Here is a 22,133-nt window from a genome sequence, read left to right as displayed (position 1 = left end):
GAGTTGGAGTATCTTGATACAGCAGTTTTCAGCTGGTTAAGTAGTCTTCAGTGGGAAAATTTCTTCTTTATTCCCCATTTGTGCAATACAAAGTATCTTCTGTATCTGGGATATCATTTGCTCATTAGCACTTTGTCCTTTCATGCAAGTGTCTTCCACAACAGAACAGGATACAGCTTCTCCCTGGTGTTTGGTCACCATTTATTATCCAACGAATCTGAGACTAAAGCTGGAGAACAGCTCATGGGCCATGACCTAGAGACAGTTCAATTCAGTAGTTAGGGGAATTTCATGTGAAATCTGAGTTCTGTAGATAATTTCTTGGCATGGAATCAAATATCCTTTTCTCTTCTCAGTCCCCTTCAGAACAGCTCCCTGTATCTGCATCAACCCACTTGCCTTGCTTACAAAACATAAATGCTCATTTCCTTCCCTTTTCTCAACAATGAAACAATATTACATATAAAATAAGCTTATTGTGCCATGAAACTGCAATCCATTTCCATGTTAATTGCACAAATCTCAAAACTAAAGCTCTCTTAAATCTCTCAAGGTTTGAAATTGAGATCAAGCCCAGAAATACTTCTGTTGCTGATGTAAAATCAATGTTTCCTATTTCATTTGAAGACTTTTAGCTTTATCTTACATTAAACTCTCTCCCATCTCCTACACTAGCACAGACAGGATAAACTGATTGACCATATTGAATAGATAACTTAAAAGACAAGCTTTCACCCCTCTCACAGAACAAGAGCAATTTCAACCCTGAAAGAAACAATGTGGTAGCAGCTTCCCATGCCCTCCCGTAGGGTCTCCGGGCCTGCATCTGCCTGCCCAATTCTGTCTCTGCATTGGAAACTCCTTAGTGGAAGGGCCTGAAGTTTGCATGCTTCCATCTTTCATGCTGTGAGTCTCCCTCCAAATTCTTCCTCTGATCAAACTGGCTTCTTGATTGTCTTTGAAAGTCTCTCTCTGTCCAGCCATACTTTAAGATGGCTACAAAGGCAAGGGCCAAGAAAAAAAAAAAAAATTAAGCTACTCGAGTCTACCATTATTAATGTTCAGATTCCACCACTGAGCTCTGGGTGACCCACTCTGGCCACCTGCCTCTTCTCACTCTTTTTTTGAAAGCCTGCTCTGTACAAATAGTATGAGAACAGGGCTGGGTTTCTACACACCTGCCAAATGCAGGTCCTGTACTTTCAACTGCCAGCACTAAGCAGGGAACAAATAGGTTTAACAAACAAGTTCAACACACAAATAAATCTGTCAGCCTTAAATCATCTGCAGTCTCTATCTAACAAGAACATGAGGCTTTAAGACTATGCAGGATAACTTCCTGCTCATCTGGTGCTCTAATGGGCTGCGATCTTGGCTCTCACAGCAGAGAATCCCTATGAGGCTGAAAAATGGGCATGCATGGGATCTAACACAGCGATGTTGAAGGTCACCGACTCCAGCAAACTTCCATTTATTTCTTCCATTTATTTTCTTCTGAAAGTTATTTTCCATTCTCCTATCTAATTTATGACTGGTTTGACTAGGTCAAGTTGAAAAATGTTCTATTAATGCCTGAGATGGAAGGATTTATTTTCAGAGAAAAAAATTAGAAGCAAATGATTTCTTCGCTAAGGAGTATAAGCACATTGAACTGTGATTGTCCTTCTCTGCCTGGGCTCAATTCCACAGGTCACATATCTACTGCATTCAGTACCAACAAGATGGGTCCTGTTAAAAGGAAGGTTTTAGTACTCTTTTCCTCCATGGCCTCCTACATTTGGTGCTTTGCTGCCAGGATCCCCTTTCATGCATGCCTAGATTAGGACTGACCACAGCCTCCTAACACATTTTTAAATGTCATTAAAACAGCACTAGAGGTGTTAGACCTGCCTACTGCATCACAAAACTCCACTATAAAGCTTCTCTTTCACTTCCTCCTGACTGCTTGCTGTTCTTTTACAGAATGCCCTGCATCTGTCACTTGCAAATAATCTATCATCTTTCCCTAAAAAGGCCTGAAGGGCAATCTATTTTGTGATTTTTCAGCCAGCAGATTCATCTCAGTACTTGTTCAATTTTGACAGTTCTCCATATGAGTTTGAAGCAGCATATCTTGTTTGTTCAACACCCCTTTGAAATGATGTTCATTTCTGTAGCTGCACTTTGTCTAATTCAGAGATGATAACAGCATAAACCCATTGTGGTTTACACTGAAAGAATAAACCCCTCATTTATACTTCAGAACTGTGTCCAAATATACCAAGATTAATACTAAATAAAGCTCATCCTGTAGTCAAGCAAGCATAGGCTTAGCCATCATTCTCACCTAGTTCATACAGTAGCTTTGTTTCAGCTTCTAACAAAAGCACTGCTGACAATTTTGACTATTTACTTTCTTTACATTTCTCTTCTGAGTTTCACAGGTTAGCCTGTCCTCAGTCTATTATCATACAACAGAGAAGCTAAGCGTTTCAGAAAGCTGGCTTTCTAGCTACTTTGATCATTCTTTCTTTCTCGATGATATTTAAATGCAAGTTATTGATTATTATAATACCTATCATAAACCCTAAAATGGAATGTTAGGGTGTTCACCAGCCATGAAAGTATTGCAATAACGAGTAACATGGCAGGTTTTCATGACACCTTTCTAGACATTCCTAGCTATTACATTCTGCATTTGATTAAATTTAATGTAGAGAAGACATGCATTCAAATATACCCTGATGAACACATTTTCTGGGACTTAAGTAGTAGCGCAATTACAAAATCTTCCCTATTTACTCTAGAAAGTATATTTACTGCTGCTGCTCCCTAGTTTCTAACTTAATTCCAGAACAGACTCTTCAGATAGCATCCCTTTTCAACAGCCTACGTTCTAAGAAGTATTTTTGTTGCCGATTTCTCAGCTTCTATGACATAGTTAGTATGTGTTGCTTAAAGTGAGCCTAAAAATACTTTTCTAATATTTACGTAGAGAGGAGCACAAAATCAGGAAAAATACCACGTGCGTGGATAGCTCAGGGCATACACATCTGCAGTGCTTTTTATCTTCCCCAGTGGTGGACAGCTACTCTGTACTATTAAAGCTGCTATTTCTAGGCCTTTAATTAAAAGGGTCTAGTTTAAAATAGTGCATGCCAACTATAATGTGCATATTTCCTCAAACGCAGTACAAACACAAACCACGGATAGCATAAAATTAAAAAGAACATTAAGTGCCTAATGTACTTGGTACCATCTGACCTTATCAAACCTCTGTTACAGGAGTCTTTAGTTAGCTCACTAGTGAAAATACTGGGTAGCTACAGGTCTATGTGCATTCATGCAGTTCTCAAGGAAATGGAATTAAAAGAAAAACTAAAAACACATGAAGACTAAAGGAGAGAGCAAAAATATATTCCCTGTGGCTAAATGGCAGTCAAGGATTTGTAGAGAGATTTAACTGATTTTGAAAAGCAGGTAGTCAGACATCAATTAAAAGCAGTCATATTTGACAGCTAAGTAGTGGGTTGGTCATCTGACATTCTACTTGTTAAATAGGATAACCAAAAGATCTAGAAGGACTTTCGGTGTATATGAAGGTACCAGCTGAGATACATTACAAGGAATCAGCAAGCTAAATTCACCCATTAAACCTAGTATTTATGAAATAATAATCATTGGCCCAAGCTCTATACATGTTTTTGCCAAAATACTCCACGGAACTGAAAGTATTTGTTATACCAGTGCAGCCCACTAGAGGTCAAGTTACATTGAGCAGTTTAAAATATATTTAGTAATAAAAGGCAAAGCTTAGGCCACCATTCTGTTATATATTACTAGAATCATCTGGGTGGCCACATGTATCACAAAGTGACAAGTCCTTTAGAACTTTCAGTTAGAACAAGAAAAAAGCTCATAATACGATGGTTGGCTTACAGAGATACAAAACAGATTAAATAATTGTTCCCATAATCCATTAATTAGGTGGATTGGATTATTAGACTGGAGAAGTTTTCCTTAATAGAATACCATGGTATAAAGATTGTTAGTTCAGTTTTAGACCACCCACTATGATGCTTGAAAACAGTGAAAATGGCAAACTGAACTAGAAACAAAACCTCAAGACTTTATACCAGTCTTCTACGCTGATGATATGACAGAAGAACTTTAATGCAAAGACATAGAAACTTTTGCATCCCTCTGTGTAAAACACACTTAGTATCACACATCTGATCATACACCAGGACTACATCAGAACCTTATAAAACAAAACAGATATAGGTAAATATATATATATATAAAAATGTAAGAGATCTACATATATATTAAAAAAACCCCACACAACCTTGATAAAAATGGAAAAACTCCATGTCTAATCAGAAATCCTATAATAGCACATTTTGAATGCAGAAAGAATGCCTTAGGTTAGAATGGTTTCCAAACATTGAATTTTGTGCACATGTGATGTCCAAATACAAATAAAAGATATTTCATGAATGCCTATCCTCTGTGCAATGGCAAGGCTCAGTGTAATAGTCCTGTCAGTCTGCTTTGTAAATCTCCAGTTTAAACTTAATTTACTGATTTCCCATGTCATTCTTTCATCCACTCGGAGAAACAGAAATGTTTGCAATCACAGCCTTCCAACTGCTAAACAGTTTCTTGGCATGTAGGTAGCCTGTCACTTCAAGCAGCCTTCCAGCAGAAAGCCACTTAAAATTTTACAGGAAATTATATCAGCTAAGATGATGTCCCAAGACTAGGATAAAAAAGGTGAGTGGTGAAAAACTGTGTTTGCCCCCCTATTTCTGTGAGGAACCACATTAAAAAAAAAAAAAAAAAAAATTAAAGGGCAGTTTTTGCCTTCCACTTCTGTACAAGAAGGAGACACTCAATGACTAGGTTGCATTGTTTCTGCAGTTATCCTCTGAATGCTTCAAATTAAGTTGCAAGTTGTATGTTGTATTTCCTGGGCTACCACAAAGAGTTCCAGAATTAGCGTCAGTCTATAAATCACAGCATATAACCCACAGCCTCTGGATTAAACTGCTTTCACCTAGTCTTTCTGCTTCATTAGCTCCAGATGCTTAGCTCATCTTCCATTGTGTTTGTAACTAAGGTGGCATACAGAAATTGCACACAGAACAGAGCTCTCCTTGGATTATGCACAAAAAGAATCAGTGTTCCCAAAAGACTCAGAATTGTTTTACTAGATCTCACCTCCTCAACCATGTGCTTGACTTTCTTCTGTTGGCAGTGGACCATATCATCCAGATGTTTGATTCGTTCTCTTAGGCTAGCTGCTACCTCCTCCAAATGCTGTGACCTAGCAGAACATGGAAGAATTAAGTGGGGAGCTATGCAGTATAAGCAAAACAAGAACAACACCCACAATCCCACCATAAATCAGGAAGAGTAGGTCAAGAGGTAGGCAAGTCAAATTCCACTGAGAGATGTCAGTTTGTCCAAAGTACATTTTAATGGTAGTCTTTTAGTCCAAGTGGCTGTCTCCACCCAAGTCAACTCACCTTTGTCTTGCATACTGGTGTGCTTACTCAGAGCCTGAAGTGCTGACAATTAAGCAATGTGACAAAGATCATCTCCTTAAGCTGTCTGTTTTTCTTTGAAAGGCATTTAGACAACTAGATCTTTATCATCAGAAAGACATATTTATCCTGACTTATTACCACCTGCAAACTTTTTGGAAATACATACTAAATAAAAGCCAGGAAGCACATGTGCTGATGTGCTTTTAAAAGCTCTCCTACTACACAGAAGCCTTGAGTCAAGGATTTGGCATAGCTGCCAACAGTAGCAGAATGCTAACTGGAGTAGCATTAACTCATCAACAGTCAGCAGGAATTGTTGCGCCTGTTTTAAGTTTGTATGTATAACTCTTTAGATAGCGTCTACATTTCCTCAAATCTGTTTAACACAGAAGTTGAACACCCACAGAACTCCTGCCACAAGTTGGTTTGAAAGCTTGCTAGAAAAGTAGTTTTAGAATCTGCAAAGAGACAGGAGGGAATCTTTTTAATAAGTTTTTGGCATGTTGGCCATGGGAGTCTCCATTTTTATCTTAATGTACAATTCTTGAAATTCCTCAAAGAAAGCAATCGCTTGCTTACAAAATAAACTTCTGTACTCCTAGGTTCGGGACCGGACAGAATTTGAGAAGTGGAGGAGGGGAATCAAAGACAAAAAGGCTTTTTTCATCTTGGTCTCTGCACAGCAGAAGAAACTGTTGAAGCTGCAAATAGAACAACCATTCTAAGGCAAAGCAGCAGATGGCAAACTGTATGACATGATTCCAATGAATGACTGAATTGTATGCTGTTTCCTCCCAGAAAGAGTCTCTATTAACAGTGAAGTACTCTACAGAACTGTAACTGCAGCACTTTGACAAGGACTCAAAAACCAAGGCATTCCTGCAGGTTTTTCAATCCTGAATATTAAGGTCTCACAAAACTGCAATTTACATTTTGATTGCAATTGTAACACATATTTGGTCTCTCATTGAAAGATTCAGAATTTTAAGCACTGATAGCAAGGCAGTAAGGGAACAGAGGTCCTTCCTCTAGTGGAGCTCAAGTGTCTGCTCGGCTACAGAGAGGTGAAAAGAACTTAAGAACAGACTTTAGCATCTGAACACAGATTCATTGCTTGCATCACATAGCTTGCAACTGTGTGCTTGCTTGCATTGCACAAATTCCTGTCTGAACATTGCCTTTACCCTTTTTACTGCAGCATAAATTTTCATGCTGAATGGACAGGGCAGGATACACTGAAGCGAGAAGAGTATGTGTTATCCAGAGGTAAAGGAAGAAAAGAATATGGAAATGAAGGATAATTACTTTTTGTATGCAACATCTGTTCACTTTAAATTATTATTTTAACAAGCTGCTGTGAAAAGACGTTATTACCCTGAAACCAGATAAGCTGGTCACAGATCAATACAACTAGGCAGTGAGATGCTCTCGGCAGGGACCTCCTTTTATGTTTACACTTCCTACAGAACAGTGGGATGCCAAAATCTTAAAACTGAATTTCTGGATGCCACAGAAATATAAGTAGCAATCAAGCACAATTATTCAGTCTCTGCTTGTAATTCCTCTTTACCCACTCAAGTAGTGTCATATAAACCTTTAAGCGGTGGATGCAATTTTTACTCCAACAGCAGTTACATTATCTCAGTGCTGGATAGATTTCTCTTGAAACTTTGCCTCTGGCTTTGCTTGAAGCTTTCTTTTGCCTGGTCATGGTGCTCTGTCAGTCTCAAAGTAGTAGTAACAGATGCACATACCACCTGTGGGCAGAAACAGCACATCCAGGTGCCACCACACCACCAGATCTTTCTTCTAAGCCTCGTGCTTTCAAGAACAGAGGTCTCACTGCCAATAACATCACCCTCACTTTCCACAGATAACTTCATAGCTTATTTCGGCACTGTGATGCTGCATGACAGATTTCTTCCACACCTTCATTTTGTTCATGTGCATACGTTAACGTGCATCACATGTGTGGACCTGCCCCTCCAAGCCTCAAATACATTCCCTGCTTTTCCTCTTTTATAAAAAAAAAAAAAAAAAAAAAAAAAAGACACCTCTGACAGTTATATGCAAAACTCTTGCTCTCTTCAAGAGTTCATCTTTTCAAAGGGGATGTCCTACAGCTTAATATAGGACACAGAATGTCTTTTCTTTTAAAGCTGTGTTGAGCAATCTGGAAGGAGATAATGGAAGTATTCATACTTAGGATCATTCTGTGCTGAATTTGGGAACGCAGATTTAAGAAAAATGCAATCCACAAATATGTCACAACTTGTTCCATCTAAAATGTATTCTGCATGTTTGCAAACAACTTTGAGAAAGATGCATGAAAGTGTTTTTTGTTGCAAAAATTAATCCTCTTGATATTTTGTATGTAAATAAAGTCACATTCAGATGGACAATCCCTACCAGACTGCAGCTTTCAAGTTAGAAAAAGTAAAATTCAGGTGTCTTCAAAAACAAGCCAACTCACCCTTAAAGTTTCCTAGCAATACTAGAAGTTCCACAGACAAGACATATCTCACCTTTCACTGTCAGAGTTGTTTTCAGATTTTGCTCCAGATATTTGTATTTCATTTAATTCGAGTTGTTTTTGCAGCTGGTGACGTTCCTAAACAAGAGATGTTATCCTTCAGTTCTCCATATGTCAAAATGTAAAGGCTTCACAAACCATATTTCATTGCAATTCAAAAGATCATTTGTGAAATTAAAATAGAAACTGATTAAACAAAATTCATGCACTTCCTATAGCCAAGGAACACAGAATGCATAATAATAAAAATCAAATTCCCAGCTATGCATGGAAATAAGATCAGAGTTTTCCGTTTCCTATTCGAACATAGATGGTTGTACTTCAAACTGAATTTCTTGAATAAAAAGATGAGTCATCACAATCTTTAACTACATAAATATCAAATTTTCCATGTTATCCCTCCAAAAAGATCTCTCAATCCAAGGCTGAGATAAAAGGTATTGATAAAGGTATTGATCTATTTTCTTCGCCAAATATTCCTGGTTTTTAGGTATCCACCAGCACAGCACTCATGAAGATCTATGAGGACTTGGGGACTGAGTCAACACAGATTAACAGAGGAATCTGCTATCCACTTTAATGGGAATTTAAGAGGCATTCGGTTTTACTCTGCAGTATCAGCCAGATAAGAGCAAATTAAATAACCAACATGAAGAAACTCATCTGTACTTAAGAACTATATTGTAATCCTATATTCGCTGCATAATACTTAGAAGTTGTAGGCTAAAGCACAGACAAAGTTAATGGAGCTACTAAAGGGGCATATAAAGCTGAATGATTTCTCACTGTAATCACTAATTCTACTAATAGATTTACAAGCATTAGGCAAAAGAGGCTCAATACAAATGCACATTGGACTACCCAGTCAAGCCAACGAGACTGGCTTATAAAAATCTATTTCTCAGTAACAAATATTGACTATACAAAACTAAATTTGGTGAAAAACCACTTCACTTGTAAGAACAGAAGATCATATTCCCTCCACTTACTAGAATGCTCTCTGCTTCTGTATTTTAGATAGCAAGGCACAGATCTTTAAAGATAATGAGATGCCTGCTATTGAGTGAAATAAGAAATGCCAAAATACATCCAAGAGCATTGCAGTCTTTTGGAAGGGCTGCTCTTATACAGTTTGGAGAGACACTATTCAGTCTAAGGACTAAACAATAACATTCATTCTCAGTTAGGTGAATGACACCAGAAAACAAAGAAGAAATTTCACTGTAACTGTCTGAGAAGATAAAAAGCTTTTTCAGATATGTGAAAAGGTTCAACAAATGAGATTCAGATGCAGTGTACTATGCAAGGAGAGGTACTGTGATACTCTTAGGCTTAACAATACATTAAAATAATAATAATCTGACTACTCTGCTCCAGGGCAAAACTCAGATGAGTCCATAAAAGAGAAGAAGGAAAGGCAGGAAATAAAATGAAGCAATGCAAAAACTGCTACAATTAGTTTTACAGTAGTGCTGCCAGTGTCACAAGAGGTAAATGTCTGAAAGCATTTCTGCTTTCAGAGCTTTAAAAGTAAATTGTCAAAAAATCTGCTCTCAATTACAGTTTGGTAGGGAATATTTAGCCAGGGAGAGGAATAATTGAAATTTTTTAATGCTAGCAGGAAAGGAAGAACCTAAGTTTTGGATTAAAAGGCAGTAAAAATGTTTTTTTTCTTCTCTCCTCAAAATATTCTGATCCACAATCTAAATAAGATAGATACCTGCATGGAAGATTAAGTGGCTGCTACATACCCACAAAAAACCCTCAAAGCATTTTAGTCTGAAGCTTTCAGTTTAGCATTTCATCCACATGTGGAGAAATTTGGAGATACAATTCCAATCAGCAAATAATAAGGTCTATTCGTAACTAAAACATTTTAATGGACCTACCAACAGCATTTCTAAGAGACTTTGGATCATTTATGATTACTACTTCATTAGGCTTAGGAGACCTTGCACACTGAAGGAAGACTGAATGGTCTTTTTAAATTCTTTCTTTAAAATCATGGTTAATTTACTGAATAAATTTTGACACCTTAGGCAGCCCTGAAGGCCCTGTAAAGGCCACTAGAAAGATAGAAGAACCACTTAATCACAGTGTCTCTATGGTAGTCCAGGTCCATTTACTTATATGGAAACAAGATGCAAACAGCAATGGTATGTCACTGAACAGGGTACTGAGCAACAGACACACGCACACAAAAAAAAGCGTCCAATTTCCTCCATGCACTTCTGCACTAACTCTCATACCTCCTCCATGCGTTCAATCAGCCGGTCCAGCTCACCAATTCTCTGGTCTTTTTCCTGTATGCTTGTTTCTGTAATCTGCATCTTCTTATTTGCCTCTTCAATAGCCTTCAGAAGCCGATTCGTTTCTTCCTTCAAATAAGAGCATTTACAGTCACATTAACATACAATATATTAATGAGGAATTTTCTTTTTGGCCATTGAGCCAGGCTAATAGCTTTTAAGCAGAGCTCAAAGCTTTTCACTACACCTGCCCAGAAGTCTGGAAGAGTTGCAACCCTAAATGTGAATTGTATGGAACAAAAGATTTGGGGCACTTTGAAGTGCACAGGTATTTGTAACGCATCATTATGAAAAATCTGAGAAAAACTTTTAGCTGTTTCTTAGATATTTGTTTTCCCTTCTGAGGATGCTGTGAAGTAACAGCATAAGAAAAAGATGCTGTTGCAGAAGATAGCATTTTAAACACCAAAGTTTGCCACGTTCAGCTTTGTACTTTCCTCATGTATAAAACAATATGAATAGAAAGAGGCTGGGGAATCTACCTTCAATCTCAGTCATTACCTATGGTTATCAGTTAGGAAAATGCAATGACAAACTGCTCATAGAAAGGTTTTACTTGGGGGTGGAGGGAAACCAGGGGACATGAAGAGTTCTTGCTCCAGCAGTGTCCAGTGAAGTTGTTCCCCCCCTCCCCTTCTTAAACTGTCAATAAAATTGGACATTATCTTTTCCTTTTTTAAGAGAATCAGAAGTTAAAGAACCCAACTGTCCTGGTTTTGGCTAGGATACAGTTAATTTTCTTCCTAGTAGCTGGTGTAGTGCTGTGTTTTAGATTTAGTATGAAAATAATGTTGATAACACACCAACTTACTCCATTTCAAATTTTGAAATCTACATTTTCATTACTGTTACTGTGTTTGAACACATTCTTTTCTCAGCCCTACAACCCCAAAAGCTTAGAAAGCTTAGTACCCGTGGCGTCACTAGTCACAGAGACAGGAGTGAAGGAACACGTCAACTCTGCAGTATTAAGCGACTGAGAAATGACACCCAAGCTAAGCACCACTCTTACAGACTGGCTGTACGTACTAGGAGGATTTCTTTCTCAGCTTTATGTTTCTGCTCTTCTTCCCGCATTTTTTCCTCATACTGACTATACAGTTTTCTTGTCATCTCTCTCATGACTTCAGCATTGGCTTCCTGCGACGATTCCACCTATGAGAGGGGAAAGGATGAAAGTCACCGTTGACCCATCAGTCAGTACAGCAGCAGGAGAAACAGAGTGCACATGATGTAAGAATAACACTTTGAACTTCAGCTCCACCTTGTTATAAATCTGACACTGCTGAAGCAGATTTTCGTTTGCATCAAGACCATTTATAACACTCTGCCAGTATACAAGCCATTTGAATTTGTAGAAGTTACTGTTTCATCAAGTTCCATGTCGTCTAAATTTAACTAGTCATTGCTTATCCAAGACCAGGCTATGCTGATTTACTGAGCCCTTCCATAACGGCCTCCAAGTCACTTGTTTTGTTTCCCCATTGAAAAGGTATTGTCTCCCCCCATTTTACAGAAGCAGGTTAGAGATGGTCTAGACTCAACTCCTGTTTCTAAATGACCATAAACACTCAAAGCAGTAATTATTTTAAGCTGGACCTGACTATGTGTTGTTAACTAGAAGACACGGCTGCACCCTCCCTCCTCTCTCTTGCTTTTTCGCATACTGCTCTTTGTGTAGGCATGAGAATTGAAGTGACCATGGAGCAAAGCAGATGAGGGAACAATCAGACTTAAAATTAATATACTCAGGGGTGTGGAAGGATTAATTTTTAACCACAGGACCAGAAACTTTACTACTGCTACAGGGAAGACGGCAGGAATGGTAAGGGGGAAATCATGTTTCTGAATTATGTTGGCTCAAAACACTGACTGAACCACACCCTCAGTGATTAAACACCAGATAGGATATTCACAGCTTAAACCCATCTATTCTAAACCGCAATAAAAGCAAATTAAAATAGCTAATCCAGGACTTAGTTCTCTTACTAGAGATGCTAAAAATCAGACAAGGTTATAGTGAAATGCTGTGGGTGCTACAAAAATGTCAGGAAGAGGAGGAATATACTGTCATCTGGGAGAAGAATAAAGGGTTCCCTGCCAATCACTACAGTTTACACAGGTACAAAATACCTGGTTCTGATGATTAAGTTTTTGGGGTTTCGGGTTTGGTTTGGGTTTTTTTTTTTTTACATTTCAAGGACTGAAAGATTTATTAAACCCTTGTGTTTATCTTGCATGGTGGGAACAAGCTGTTTTCCTACCCTGTAGGATAACAACATCATATTTCATCCTTTGAAACAGGACTGAGCTCTGAAGGACTCCACTTGCACTGTAGTTGCCCCCTTTGGCATCTCACCTAGACCAACACTGGGGCAGGGGTTGTAACCTGCACTTTGTGAGAGGGACTAGAGTTAAATTAAGTTTCAGTACAACACAAACCCTTCCTCATTTCAGAAAGCTTGAAAGAATCACATCATTCAGAAAAAGCCAACAGTCAAAACCCAGAGTCCTTAAGATACACTGAACTGAACTATGATCTCCAGCACTGTCTCTCCATCATTCCTTTCCTTATAGCTTAAGCAATGAGGAGAGTAAAAATAAGTATAAAAAGGCAGGCGCATCGGGGTATCTGTAACAATACTCTTAAGCAGCGTCTCCAACCTCAGTTATTGTTATGATTGTATGAATAAACTGAACCTACTTAATAAGCTACATGGGTGTGTTCTCTTACCCAGAAAATAATCATGGTATATGGTAGTTGCCAGTCATTACTGCTTTTCAACTACTAACCTCCCAGATTCCACACCATCCTCTTACATTCACCCCTGTAATTAAATCCTAGATGTCTTGGCATCTTTGATGCACAATTTTATGTTTAACTTTCAAAGACAGCAATGAGGTATTTATCCACTAACTTAGCAATAAAACTGCAACTCTGAGTGCAAAATTTAAACTTTTTCCTCGTTAAGGCAGGGCATGTATTCTGCAGACCTTGACATGCTTGAAGATAAACAAATCCTTAAGCATTCAGCTGAACTGCGACTCAACCTGCAGTTCTCTGCTCTTAGAAGCAGACATGCCTTTCCCTGACTTGTTGGTGCATGTCCTTAAGTCCAAATTTCTGTTTTAAATTGCATCAGCTTTGCTTTCTTCTTTTAATTGTTTTTTCCCTCATTTTATTTCCTGCTGACAATAGCAGGTACAAAATGCACCTACTTTTATAGCTTCACTATGTGAGAGGAAAGCTTCACTATGAGAGGAAACTAGAACATGAATTGTAAATTGTTATGCACTTATGTTAATGTTTTCTCTTTTAACCATTCATCATTAAGCATGAATGCAAGTCACTAGAGAGCCAAAAAGAAACATCTTCTCTGACAAAATTTAACATGAATAAACCAGCAGTTACCTTAATTTCACAGTGACAAGTTCTGATACATTACTATATCCAACTTAGTCTATTTTGAGCAATTTTAAGAGATGCAAAGGTTTCCAGAAGAGGGGTTTTTGGTTGTTTGTGGTTTGTTTGGGTTTTGGGTTTTTTTTTTCAGTAAGATTAAAGGAATACATTTGGGAGATGAGGGGAGAAAACGGTCAAGTTTTCTGGCATATAAAAACTTCCAGTTTGCATTTTATTCCCTTGCATCTCTCTGAAACAAATAGCTTAATTCTCTTCTCAAGACACTTGCTGTTACAGCACGTATCTGCTGACCGTATGCTCATAGGACTTAACAGATTACCTATTAAAAATTGAGCAATAACAAATAAACAAATTCAACATCAGGAAATTCTTATAGCATAGAGTTATAATATTCCTTCACTTACAGCAACGAACACTAATAACCATGTAATGGTTTGAATTTTTACCTAACAATATCCCTGAATGGTAATCCCATGCTACGGAAAGACTGACTGCTGCCAGCTGAAGAGTCTTTGTTATTTAAACAGTATTGATTCACAGGAATATATCAGCTCTAGGGAATGATGAAGGCATGAAGAATGATGCACCCCTTACAAATAAGGCAAAGGAATTCATTTAACATACTCCTAATGTCCTTACTGTGCAAGATTCTTAGGGGAGTTGATATACCGCACCTTTAATTTCAGTAACTGATTTTCAATTTGTGCCGTTTCCAGTTGCTTTTGCTTCTCTCTCAGCTTTTCCATAGATTGCTCATGTGTATGTTTTAAATTCCGTATTTGTTCCCTTATATCAGTGTTCTCCAATGTAACATCCACTAGAGTTTTCTAGAAGAAAGAGGCAAACCACATATTAACAAAAAAATCACAAATAATTTGGTGAATTAATATAGTCAAGAGATTATGGAACAGACAGAACAGTTGAGAGTTTCCTGATGTGTCAATGCAGTGTGAACAGTTTTGCAACTTTTAACATTTAAAATTATGGCTTTTGTTGTATTTAGTTTTCTAGAAGGTATTTCTGTGAGGAACATGCTCAGTGCAATCAAGTCCTGGAACACTATAAAAAAAAGAAAGGAACATGGATACATTTCGGTATGAATACTAGTCCCAACAATCTTCCTTTCTTCTCTCCAAGGGCCACGCTACACATTTTAAATGCACTAGGCTGAGAAAAATGTGACATACAAGAAAGCAGGAACATTAAGTTGTTCAGCTTAGATACGTGGGAATTTGGAAGTCTTTAAAACAGAAAATTCATTCCCACCTTCTCCCTCCCCCTACATTTCTCAGGTATGTAAAGTCCACAAGTGTTTAGCATCCAAGTATGCCACTTCCATTTCTGTTAACCAGAAGGTATAAATAAGTCAGGAGATGTACCCTTTTGCACAATACAGAACAAATCACATTTTCACCTTAGACACGTAGAGACAACTAGTGGCATTAGTCTGCTACAGATCAGAACCTTCTTATTGTACACTATTTTTTAACAGGTTTTTAAAAAGCACAGGTGTTGGAATATTTTTTTCTTAGTTTCCTAAATTAGCTGCCTTAGATATCCAAGACAGTACTTTATGAGCTTGTTTAGTGTTAGAATCTGTATTTGTCATCCATGTTTTATGTATGCTTTTAAATCCGTGTCAGAGAAGGCAGTTGTCAGCTGTGAAACAGCTATTAAAATGTACCTGCAAGTCTATTGATGCTGATGTCAAGGAGCTGTTCATTTCACTAAAGCTATCTAAGGCTGCAGCCTGCACTCGCACATGATTCTCTAAGGATTCCTGATGAGCATTTGTCACCTGAGCAGAAAAAAAAAAAAAAAAAGTTTTATATAGAATAACGATCAAGTTTACCTATTCTTTCAGAGGGAGCTACAGAAGAGAAAGACCCCGTGGTTAATTTTCACAGTACTAGGATGCTTAAAATATACAGGCCTCAAAGCACATTCTTGCACCTCAGAAACAAACAAACAAAACTTAGATTCTAAGTATGCTAACAGAAATAAGGCACAAGTATCTATGTTTATTGCTAGTCTATAATCACTGTAAAAGCTGATCTTTTTGAAAGGACAAGAGGACACTTGGCAGATGTCTATTCAGGAAGTTTATATACACAAAGTGGGCAGATTGTAAAAAGTCACAGAGTGAAAAGCAGAAGAATGCAAGAAATGAGGAAATCTAGAAAGGTTTGGGTGAACAGTAGAATAGCCTTAATTAAGAAGGAACTGACTAATCAGGTATGTAAAGAAGCAACATCAAGACGTCTTAAGGATGAAACAATACAAAGCAGGTAGAAGTAGTCAGCAGAGAGCTTTGTTGTGTGAAAATTTGTCATCTTCTGTTATGCACACACACACGCTTAGAAACTGGAGGGGAAAAAAAAAAAAAGGCACAAAATGACACCATTTAAGAAGAGACCAAAACCCAAACAGTGTAAATGATTATGAACCATCCAATAATAAAGAGGAAAAAAATTTACTAATGGAGGCCAGCCCAACTCACATTCTTAGATGGACCAGATTTGTTTCTTGATAAAAACGTAAGAACACTAGGGACTGCTATGGAGAACAATTAGTGTTTAGTAACCAAGTGATACACAGATTAGGTCAGCATAGGGAGCAGAAGCCAAGTAGTTACTGTTAATCCTATATAAAGGTGCGCTCACGTAAAAACAAACAAACAAAAGTAGAAATGCTTAATAGGATTAAGAAAGTTACAAGGTAAGAACTTCTGTGAAGAAGCATACTGCCCAGGACAGGATATTGGAAGTACAAACTTCAAACAAACTTTATGAACAAAAATTAATGGAAAATTGATGGGAAAAAAGCATAGTGATTCAAAGCTGAAGCAAAGAGTATATAAAGGATTTTAAACGGGATCCCCAAATAGCACGAAAGATGGCAGTCATATAAAACCAAAACCAAAAATCAACGAACCAAACAAAAAAAAGCATTTATTATTAGACAGAACAACACTTGTGCTTTCTTTCAGGCATTCTAAAGTATTAGAAAAGGGGGAAGGGTGTCTCATAATGTGCCACTCATGTCAGAAGGAGTGCTTCATAAACTGCTAATTTGCTTCAGACCTAGAGATTCTGTCAGAGCTGGTCAGAAACCCTTAATTAAGAGAGATGTTCAGACTCATGCAGGATTTCTACTGGTCTGACAGGAAGTTCTGGAAGTGCAGAGTATCACCACTGCTATTCAGTAAGTATCAGCAGCAAAGATGACAAAACTGCATCTGAATCAGCATTTGCCTACATGCATACTGGGTGGGGGACTCACCTCATTGGCATCGTTAAGACTATTTAACACAGTTTACAGAAATGCAGTTTTCTCTCCCTCTTCCTCTCAAGTCAGGGTGGGTTTTTTTTTTGGTTTGTTTTTTTTTTTGAGACTCGTTGCCACAGAGTGAAAGTACCAGTTTAACAGCAAGTTCTGATCTTTATACATAATACAGCATGCAGGGAACTGACAGTCTCCAAACGAGGATGGCACAAGGGTACAAGTCAAGGTCCCAGTCCCTTGAAGTCAGAATACATTTAATTGCCAAAGCTTCCTCTGAACCAGGGCTGTGAAAACCAGCGTTGAATATAAAATCCACAGCAAGTTTTCAGGGTGATGTTTTGGACCAAAAAACTCAGCGGTTTAATATGAAGGATACTTCTACAGACTGCAGCAGCTTTTCTTGCTAAACCAGCATGTCAGAAGAAAGAGAGGTCATCAAATGACCGTTGAAAGGTTCAATTAAGAACCAAAAGGTAAGTCATTTTTAGAACTGTCATGCACTTTAATACTAAGGAATATTGCTACTTCTTTTATTATAGTGTTTAAACAATACAGGCAGTAAACCAGAGCAAAATCTGTTGAAATGATATCTACTAAGTTGCACGTTTAAGTTATTTGTTCAATTCACCTGGCAGCTTACTGGTACAAACGTCTCCACTAATTATCAATACACACAGACAATGCTATCAAATCATTCTTTTATTTCCAAGAAGCAGGCAATTAGTAATTCCATATGCAAAAGCATCCCTGTCCTACTTTACCTTCCTGGAGGGAAAAATAAATAAATAAAGTAAAGTATAGATGTCACATAAAACAATGAACTGGAGTGGTTTGAGAAATTATTTCTGTTCTGCTGAAGCAAAAAAAAAAAAAAGTAACTGTCCCAGTGTTATCTAGAAATTCTCATATGTTTTCCCTACAAATGAATGCATACTTACTTTCAGTTCATTCGTAAGCTGCTGTATTTTTCGTTTCATTTCATCATATTCACCATACATTTTCTTTCTTACTTTTTCCAGTGTTGCTCTCACCTGGTGTTAGAAAAATCAAATGCCTTTATCAAGCTTATTGATGATAGTGTTTATACTAGGACATGATTGGTTTTTTTCTATGTCCTTCATTGTTACTTTCAGTAATTTCCATTATTAATCTACCTTTTCATCAACAGCAATTTACTCTTAAGAACAAGACAAAAACTTAAGCCTCAAGACTCGTCTACATAGGGATGATACAAATAAACGTATCTGAGTAATTCTAAACTTCTCTATACACACTTAAACACTTGTAAATTAATAATTTAAATAATGGATTTCAATTAAATTATCCGTAACTCATTCTAACCTGATTACTAAAGGAATTAAAATTAATTGAGCATATAATGTTTTCTTTCTTAAAAAAAAGCATCCACACATGGATTTAATGCACCTTCATACTTTTTAAAGTGGTTAATTAGTTTTCCCTGAGTATCCTTTGAAGATAAACCCTTTAATTTCAGACTTTTAGGCTTTTATCTAGCTAAACAATATATGAGCATAAATTTACCAATGCAATTTCAAATCTAAATAATGGAGTACTCGATTTTATTTAAGAGCTATGGATGTAAATTATACCTTGCCTTTCTAAAAAAAGAAAAGGAAGGAAAAAAAAAAAAAAGCATGCTGGAAGCCAGCTTGGATTTACATGCCATTGCAGTCATGCATAGAACCAATCTTCTCAAGAGCCCACACTGTAAACACTAGTTAAATGTTTGCCTACAGTCTGCCTTCCAGCTACGTAATTCAAACTCCTCTTTTTTTTTTTTTTCCCTCACCTCTATCAAACACAGACGGATTGCAGATAATCTAGGGTAGTGAGCGTACCTCATCCCTGCACAGGTTTGGCGAAGGAGCGATGGGAAAACATTAATAGGGCCTTATACAAGAGGGGATATTTCTAGCAGCTCCGCAGAATACCCACTCTCTCCCAGAAAGAGGGACGTTGGCCACCAAATCTATGCAAGGAGTAGGCACAAGCTTACCCTGAACTATGTGCTCCCTTTAGGATGAGAAACACAGAAGGAAGCTGACACCTTCACTTCACCTCAGGAAAGCACCCCTCACCCTGTCCCTACCCACACATAGGCACATGCACGCACACGCCCCCTCTTGCAAGGTGCAAATTTGACTCACAGACAGAGGAAAGCGTCAGCAGTTCTGATGTGGCCCATCATTTTTGGTCTATTTAAGTCAGCACATACGTGGCGCAAGCTGAGGACTCTTGTTTAAGACTACTTTTAAAGGTGAAACTTATCTGACAGACAAAAGTTCACAAATTAGCATAGCTGAATACAGCTTCCAGAAGATGGAAGAGCAAGGGCCAGTGCATCTCTTCCCATGTCTTTCCCACTTTTTCCTGAAAGGATCAGTACCCTTAAACACACATGCAAGACATGCTGTTCACCTGGTTCGACATGTCCCTCCATGCCACAAGCCAGCTGTGAACAGAAAAGGGCAGGGAGATGGTCCCGGGCCAAGCAATCTGCGCCAGGTACCAGAAGCAGTGCAGCCCAGGGAGCTGCCCCTGCCACAGGCCAATTCGCCCATCCCCGGACACCACCCCAGCAGGGTAGATTAGCAGGAAACCAGCACCCAGGCAGCAAACCAGTGGCTGAGGCAGCTTGCGTGCCTCGCCTGCGCTGCAGCAGTGACATACCCTAACTGGGAGTGCAGGAACTTCAGAGTGGCGAATGCTGGGAGCTAACAAACTGTGAGTAAGAAAGGACAGAAGCAAGTGCTGATAGCTAGAGACCAGGCAGACATTAGGAGCACACGTAATTACAGTCTCTTACACTGCTGGCTCGAGTCAGCGTTCCTCCCTTTTACATCAACTCACCTTGCACTTAAATCAGTGTAACAGGACAACCATTGACCAATAGCTTCCTGGGGGGGTGAAGGTGGATGGAAAGAGCCGGTCAAATTATTTGCCCTGGGCTAATTAGGGGGTTATTGCCAAAGCCCGAGAGCCAAGGACTGACAGGCAAAGAGATGCTGAGTTTTAAGCACAGAAACCAGCAGCATCAGAAATGTCTTTTTTTTTTTTTTTTCTTTCAGGAGAGCTTCTGCCAATTATGATAAATGAGCATGCACAGAGAAAGTAGTACAAAGTCATCCTTATTAGGCTGACTATTTTAAGGCTGCCCCAAAATATACCCAAGGGATTTTACCATGTCACCTAGTTTAGGAGCCTTTTCAAAACTGGGGGGTTTGGGGATGGGGGAAGCAGAGGAAGAAAGAAGAGAGTTTATCCTTTCAGGTGTCTGCTTACAGTTTCTTCTGTACCACATTCCAAGTTCTGAAGGCTTCAGGACAGGAACCCCAAGATCTGTTTGGCAGTTTGCTTGCCCAGCTGTAGCCCAGTCAGCCAGCATAAACAAGTATCACTTGGCACAGAGGCCTTGAGTCTGGACCACACAGTTCCCAGGCATATAGCGTGCTTTTTTCCCAGCCTGAATAGTAGCAAGGCAAGCCTTTAGCTTCTGAGTAGGTTCCCAATTCAAATTCAGGTGTTGGGCTAGACAGCAGTCATCCCATACACATTCACAGATCTACATGGATATATGGAAAGGATATTTGACAAATTTTGAAGCTGCATAACTCACTTCTTTAATGTAATTCATCTCTTCTTTCAGCTGATCAGCTGACCAGCCATAAACCACCATTTCTCTCTTATGGTTGTTGTCAGTTCGGTGCACAACGCCATACACCATCCCATGAGAGAGCTTCCCTGGAGACATGCCATTTGGTACATGGTAGAGCTCCTTAAAAGTAAAAAAAAAAAAAAAAAAAAAAAAAAAAAAAAAAAGAGTTATTGTTAAATCAGTACTAGAATAAAAAAAAAAAACAAACAAAAATACAGTAACATAGGGCCAGGAGAGACAGCCAACTATCGTTAAAGCACGACAGTACCTGAGAACACTAGTTCCCAAATATTTTAGGGCCAAATTGTCAAGCTTCATGTTTTGGGGAAGATCAATGACCAGTTTATAATTGATAGAGATGACAGAGATGTCTAGCTTCCACTGGCTTCAATGGAAGTGATATAGGTACAGCTAGAGACAACAGATTGGATTTGTGCAAGGAGAGGTAGAGACATGCAAGAGAAAAAGTTATCCTGGCTTATTTTCATTCACCAACATGTGCTATTTTTCTGCATTCCTCCAGAGTATTGTCAGCTCTCACAGTTCCCTTTAAACTCTTGCAACCACAGAATTGCCCCTTACTCCCCAAACTCCCTGCTGCAGGAAACACAAAAATTCACAAGTTTAATCAAAAATTTTAGAAAGTTCTCAGAAGAAACTGAAATTAAAACATTTTAGGCAAGGTTCCTTACACAGTGCTCAGAAAAAATCTGTTTATCTTGGAGATAAACAAAGTAGAATTTCAGTTTGCATTTAAAGCTGAGGACCTCCAAAGCAATCAAACATTCATTTCAGGGCTGCATTTCTCATAGAAGTTGTAGAACTGACATTGTAAGAGCCAAAGCAAAGCTGTGAAACAGCATTCATGTGGGTCATCCAATGTTGTTAACTATTGTAGGAGGATAAAACTTCGAAATTGGTAAACCGTACTTGTAATAATTGTATGTCTTACTTTAAGGCACTCTTTGCAACAGATGACTCTTATTCACCTCATCAATACACTTAGTAAGAAAAATATTCATGCACACAGTAGATATCATTTCCCTTAGCATGTAAATAAATATCTGCAAGGTCAGATGTAGCCACCTGACCTGACTACTCACCTGGGCTTCCTTCTAATCAACCCAGAGAAACATCCTTCTGTAGCAATCATCTGAAATGAGTCAGTCTCCAGAAGTACTAACTTCTCTTCTTGATTACAAAGAATTTAACAACTAGCTTAGATGAAGACATCCACATTATGACTTTTTAAAAAGAAGGAAAAAAAATATTCTTACCTAACTTCAAATATTTGCAAACTAGGAACCCAAAATTAGTGATTACTTCCAAATAGAAAGTTAGAAAGACACAATCTTGGAAACACAGCTGTTACTGC

At 38.3% G+C, this 22,133-nt stretch overlaps 1 protein-coding gene across 1 annotated transcript in view; it reads right to left on the bottom strand.

The window, feature by feature from the left end:
* MYZAP (myocardial zonula adherens protein) overlaps window positions 1–22,133 on the bottom strand; it is a 45,426-nt gene that overhangs the window by 9,556 nt on the left and 13,737 nt on the right. The window contains exons 3-10 of the mRNA XM_075713965.1: window positions 20,720–20,878; window positions 18,021–18,113; window positions 15,482–15,595; window positions 14,472–14,624; window positions 11,403–11,528; window positions 10,314–10,442; window positions 8,057–8,142; window positions 5,203–5,308 (exon numbers count right to left, since the gene is read on the bottom strand). Of these exons, the coding sequence (XP_075570080.1) occupies window positions 5,203–5,308; window positions 8,057–8,142; window positions 10,314–10,442; window positions 11,403–11,528; window positions 14,472–14,624; window positions 15,482–15,595; window positions 18,021–18,113; window positions 20,720–20,878 (966 nt within the window). The remainder of the gene's footprint in view (window positions 1–5,202; window positions 5,309–8,056; window positions 8,143–10,313; window positions 10,443–11,402; window positions 11,529–14,471; window positions 14,625–15,481; window positions 15,596–18,020; window positions 18,114–20,719; window positions 20,879–22,133) is intronic.

The sequence above is a fragment of the Pelecanus crispus genome, chromosome 7 (assembly GCF_030463565.1).
Source record: "Pelecanus crispus isolate bPelCri1 chromosome 7, bPelCri1.pri, whole genome shotgun sequence".
Classification (NCBI taxonomy): Eukaryota; Metazoa; Chordata; class Aves; order Pelecaniformes; family Pelecanidae; genus Pelecanus; species Pelecanus crispus.
This window is presented reverse-complemented; position numbering and strand designations above follow the sequence as displayed.